Source organism: Berghia stephanieae, chromosome 7 (genome assembly GCF_034508935.2).
Source record: "Berghia stephanieae isolate SIO BIC M18660-M18661 chromosome 7, UCSD_Bste_1.3, whole genome shotgun sequence".
Lineage (NCBI taxonomy): Eukaryota > Metazoa > Mollusca > Gastropoda > Nudibranchia > Aeolidiidae > Berghia > Berghia stephanieae.
Window position 1 is genome coordinate 2,582,498 of NC_088366.1, and position 6,295 is coordinate 2,588,792.

Below are 6,295 nucleotides of genomic sequence, written 5' to 3' on the forward strand. Positions count from 1 at the left end.
CGGGCGTCGTGACATCAGACAACTGAATCCAATTGAAAGGATGCCATATCAATCAACCATGACAGCGAAAGGTATCAAATCATAGAGTTTTGTGGTGTTTATATTTTTTTTAAAAGAGCTCAAAACATCTCATGATGAATTGGGAAGATCTAAATTATCCTTTCCATGTGCCCGAAGTCATTGGTCACATTGTAAACTGTGCCCAAAATGACCCACACAGTGCAGCCAACAATCAAGGCGACCTTTCTTAAAATAACAACCATGAAAATGCAAGTGTTTGGGGGTCCTGTTAGCTCAGTTGGTAGAGCACTAGCTTCACACGCAAAGGGACCGTGATCGATCCCAGGTGCGGGCGAGATTGTTTTCTTTGCCATCGTTATCATAGCATAGCATGGCACAAGAACCCTATTTTTGGGTTTGTGCAGCGTCTAGTAAATGGTCAATATTAGAGCACAAGGAAAGAAGTGATTCCGTTTGTTGAACTATTGAATACAACTCGCGATTTGTTTTCTTTTGTGGCCAAAGACGTGTCTCTTGACGTCATGTTTTGGTCAGTGTCAGGCTATGAGTTAACGATGGCTACGGTATGTGGCCTCCTTTTGAGGTCAAAGGTTAGTCGTGAGCTACACGGCTAGCAGCGCAAATTTTGCTCATCCCCTTTATAGTTGTTAGGTAAACGTGATCAATCATAGCTCTAAAAATCTCGTTTGCAAAGAATATAGACCATCATTATCGGTGAAGATGATGATGATGATGATGATGATGATGATGATGATGATGATGATGTGATGATGATGATGATGATGATGATGATGATGATGATGATGATGATGATGATGATGGTGATGGTGATGGTGATGATGATGATGATGATGATGATGATGATGATGATGATGATGATGATGATGATGACGATAATAATAATAATGATGATGATGATGATGATGATGATGATGATGATGATGATGATGATGACGATGATGATGACGACGATGACGACGATGATGATGATTATATTTATTTCTTACCTTCTGTCCTGTCGCTACTTTGACCACCATTTCGGAAAGCTTCTCCAAGAAAGCAACCAGAATCTTCCCACAACAGACCAGCAACTACAGCAACCGACACGCTTTGCCTCTAGAAGATTCTCTCACAGTTTCCCTACCTTTACCCAAACCTCTTTCAACACATCACCAAGGACAGTAACGCAACACACCATTGAAGACAGTGATGGCGTGTCTCCAATATTACACGCACGAAAGTCGTTTCTCCGACTCCCCACCCAATGTGTAGCTATAACCTCACCAGATAAAATTATTACAAATGGCTGTTACAATCACAAAGTTATCGTGTCTGTAGTGTCAAACAGTAAAAAAATATTTATTGCTACCCATTGAACAGGACGCAGATGAGGCTCTGCAGTCAAATTCATTGCATAAGGGAGAATGGGGATGATCTATATTATTACCTTTCCATGTGCTCGAGGTCATTGGTCACATTGGAAAATGTGGTCAAAATGACCCATATAATGAAAAGTGTTCACAGTTTTTGAAATATCTGACATCACGATTGGTTATTTTGTTCAGCTTGACCCATTGGAATATTTACATTTTTTATAAACAAAGCAGCGTGTTTACATTTGATAAGAAATGTCCAATCGTTGGACAGCAACAAATCATGTGGTCGATGACTAGGTTGGACGAAAACATAATAATAATAATAATAATAATAATAATAATAATAATAATAATAATAATAATAATAATAATAATAATAATAATAATAATAATAATAATAATAATAGATCTTTATTGTCCATAAATATGGCAATTTGTCATTTAGTTACACTTGTCATAACGTTATATGATAACTATAACATTGAACAGACACCTCACTCCTACATGAATATAGATTGAATCCAGTGCTTACAACAAATCTTATAATATGTAGGGGTTTGTTTGCCTAATGTGTCAGGTACTCTTTTTACACATACTCCTGAGTACAGTGAGAACTTGGAGTCTTATCCAAGGACTCGACTGTGCGCCGCTTGGAGCGGGATTCGAACCCAGGAGCTACGCGTCCAAAGGCGAGTATCATACCAATACACCACAAAGGGGCATCAGATGCTAGTGACGTTGAAACCAACAATCCTCAACTTGTGCTTGTCCTGATTTCGTCGTTTGTGCCGCAGTCGAATGAGAAGGTCCGGGGTTCGAGCCCGGTCAAAACGGCGTATTAGTTAAATCCTTGGAAAAGGCACTCTACTCATGATTCTCTCACCTTGAAAATGAGAACCTAATTGTTACCTAACAGCATTGTCTCTGGCCCAAAAAGTGTAAAATCGCCTCACAGACGTGTTCTCTCTTTCTTCATGTCAAGTGCTGCTGTTGGCTTCATACCCCATGTAAAGCGCTTTGAGCACGTCTAGCGGATATTGCTCTAGACGAATGCTTAAGTTTTTATTTTGATTCTTTTTTAGTCTTTTCGCCCTCATGGGACTTTGATATAGTACGAAATACTTCGATTGTCACCAGACAGTTTTACATGGACTAGGCGAACGTCAGGTTTCAAATTTTATTTGAAGCGTAGTTGATAGGGAATGAGATTAGCGGAAGAGTAGCGTCCCTTGATTGGACGTCACCTTACAGAGAGAACGTCAATTTGGTTTTGAAGTGTCTCAAGCCACTTTCATAGGAAGCGAGGACGAGAGCGCATGCGCACAACCAACATGACGTTCTCTCTCTAATAACTTTTCCGCCGGTGACGTCAAAGACTATAGGTGACGTCCAATCAAGGAACGCTACTCTTCCGCTAATCTCATTCCCTATACAAGTCAGTTTAAAACAAAATTGATTGGCATCGATCATAATCAGCTTTGTTTCATAAACTTACAACAAACAAAACAAAAGAACAACCCCCCCCCCCCACACCCTCCCCCCCCCCCCCCCCCCCCCCCCCCAAAAAATTAAAAGATTAAAATAAGGTTTTTTCCTCCCACTTATGGTAGAAACGAAATTGACGGCACTCAGCTCTGTGTTACTGTTTTTAGCCAGCCTTTTTTTTTAGTAGTACTCATTAAATTCTGTCAATTAGATTTTAAACGTTCTAGTTTTCACATTGTTGTGTGTGTGTGTGTGTGTGTGTGTGTGTGTGTGTGTGTGTGTGTGTGTGTTGGTACGTAATATGTCCCTGGCGGACGATGTGAGTATTTTAACTAAACGCAATTTTCTTTATATTTAATTCAGTCAATCCCAACACTGTGCCGGGGTTGACACAAGATGAGACAAGGTTAGAGAATACATAAGGGAAATAACCCAATGAATTATCCATAATTGAGTCATGATAGAGTTGTTTCCCTTGATATGACTGTAATTCTCGGCAAGAGAATCACAGTTAGTACTTAGTTTCTAAAAATACTCTTCAACAGTCGTAACGTCACTTCCTTCCTAATGACGCATGGTAAATTAGTAACACTGGCTCTAAACTATCGGAACAATGGCGGACGCCCGTATGAAATATTTCTCCGGCGAGTATAAAGGGTATCCAGAGGGGAAAAAAACACATAAATTTGATCATGTTTTGACTTTTACACATTCTGATCACAAGGCATATGAAAAGTTCTAGCCATCATGAAAAATAAAAAGTAATGATTTTCTATGTTTAGAACCAAGATGGCCGCCGTTGCCGGGCAGCGTGACATCAGACTATTGAATCGTCTAAAAAGAAAATGAAAATCAAATAATTGAGGCTTTAAAATAAAATCAAACTATTGAACAAATAATTATAAACACTCTCATCCGACAGCTAGGCTCAGCAGTACGGTCTTTGCTTCGTACTCGGAAGGTACCGAGTTCGATCACCCGCCGCTGCACTGTGAGGCCGTGAGCATGTCTCGCTCAATTTTCAGGCCTTGCACTGTGGCCCTATACCGCGATTGGCCAAGAAGCTCACAACATTGCCATCCGGAAATATAACAAACCAACACACACAACTATGTGTAACCATGAACTTATATAGTCTGCTTAATACAGTTTAGTGAGACTTACTCATAATCGTGGATGGCAAAAAGCAATAACAAAGACTTGAATGACGTTATCTTCGTTCTATCTATTTTTCCAATGAGTTCCCCGCCCAATTTTTCGGCCATTGTTTTGTCTTGAAGAATGAAAACAACTCATCTCCTCTTGCCGTGTGGTCAAGTCGATAAGATCGTATTTGGATTCAGTAGTCTGATGTCACGCCGCCCGGCAACGGCGGCCATCTTGGTTCTACACAAAGAAACTCATTACTTTTTATTCTTCATGCTGGCCAGAACTTTTCATATGCCTTGTGATCAGAATGTGTAAAAGTCAAAACATGATCAAATTTATGAGGGGTTTTTTTTTCCTCTGGATACCCTTTTATGCTCGCCGGAGAAATATTTCATACGGCGTCCGCCATTGTTCCGATAGTTTAGAGCCAGCGTTACTATGTTACCATGCGTCATTAGGAAGGAAGTGACGTTATGTCTGTTGAAGAGTATTTGAATTATATATGAAATCAAACCGTGCTCATCCAGAGTGTTGTTTTTAACACAGATAGTGAGTACACGATCCAAATGCAGTAGGGTGTTGCTTTGAGATTTTAATGAAAACCTTTATTGTTGCTTTATTATTCGATTTGGATAATCCAGCGCTTTATCGCGTAAATGGTTTGATTTATTCTGGGATTGAAGTCTCTGTTGTTTCCAGTCATTTTGGCGTGTGAGTATATTTATAAGGATCAAAAATTGTACTTACATAGCTTTATTTATTGCTTTAATCGCAGTTGGTATGAAAGTAAATTTATAGCCTATCTATTTGATCTTTTGCCTCTGAATATCGTCTGTTAGATGGTAGGAGAGTAATGGTACAAAAGAAAGTCTATTATTCCAGCCCACTCATTGGAAAACCCTGTCATTTCTTAGTAAATACGTCATCGTTGAATAATCATTTGAACGTATTGAATAACAATTTTATTCAACGATTACAGAATATTTTACGCACATTTTATTGGTGTGAAATTAGGTGTAAAAGACGGTTGATTGGTAATACGCTTCAACAGTCGTAACGTCACTTCCCTCGTTATGACGCATGGTAACTTAGTAACTTGCTCTAAACTATCGGAGCAATGGCGGGCGCCATTATGAAATATTTCTCCGACGAGCATAAAAAATGTATCGAGAGGAGAAAAAACATTATAAATCTGATCATGTTTTGACTTTTATACATCCTGATCATATGATATATGAAAAGTTCTAGCCAACATGAAGAATAAAAAGTACCGATTTTCTTTGTTTAGAACCAGGCTGCTCGCCGTTCCTGGGCGACGTGACATCAGACTAGTGAATGCAATTATAAATAATCGTTTGGAACGCACGAATACAAATCCAACGGTTTTAGTTTTGGGTCAAATTGTCATTCAAGCAGAATGAGTCTTTGACAAGTTATGGCGAATAGAAGTACAAATACCATATCATTTGGTTACCAAATATCTAATAATCTTACTTGGAGGGGTAGAGTAAACGTATGCTTTAATCTTTTTGTATTTATTAAACTTGTTATATTTCTATCGTGCAATAACACATATTTACAAGCTCGTAGTGTTATTGGGCACGATAAAAATAGCTGGTTTAATAAATACAAAGAGATGAAAGAATCGTACAATGTACCCGATGAGACGAAAATTTAGCTTGAAAAATAAGTAAAAATTGCCTTCCACTTTCAGTTTGGTGTTTGTCTTGTTTTGTTTTGTTTTGTTTTTGTTTTTTTGTGGATTTTCAAATCAGCGTCACAAAACGGCTATGTGGTCTCGTGGTATGACAGTCGCTTTCGGATCGGAAGATCCTGGGTTCAAGCCTCGCTCGGCGCTTGGTTGATTCTTGCAATTGAGCTCTTTACTCGCATGATCTCACCGTACTCAAGTTTAAAATGAGTACCTAATCGTTAACATCGTTGTTATTGTCGGAAAAAAGTGTAATATCGCCTAACAGGTGTCTCGTTCTACATGTTTCGCGTTGTTGTTGGTAGGGGATCGTTTGTAAAGCGATTTGAGCACGTTTAGTTGTTATTGCTCTCTCTCTCTCTCTCTCTCTCTCTCTCTCTCTCTCTCTCTCTCTTTCTCTCTCTCTCTCTACTATATATATATATGTTTAAAAGCTCAAATTTTGGATGTAAAGGCTAGAGATAGCGGAGGTGGGGGTTTGGGCGAGGGGGTCGTTTGTAGAACTATACTAGGCCAGCGGTACGGATGAATGAAACACGACAGACGAATGAAA

General features: G+C 39.1%; 1 protein-coding gene across 1 annotated transcript in view; it reads right to left on the minus strand.

Moving 5' to 3' along the window:
- LOC144976347 (NXPE family member 3-like) overlaps positions 1-1,163 on the minus strand; it is a 41,704-nt gene extending 40,541 nt beyond the window's left edge. The window contains exon 1 of the mRNA XM_078920592.1: positions 1,029-1,163. Within this exon, the coding sequence (XP_078776718.1) occupies positions 1,029-1,058 (30 nt within the window). The 5' untranslated portion in view covers positions 1,059-1,163. The remainder of the gene's footprint in view (positions 1-1,028) is intronic.
- Between the last annotated feature and the right edge of the window lie 5,132 nt (positions 1,164-6,295).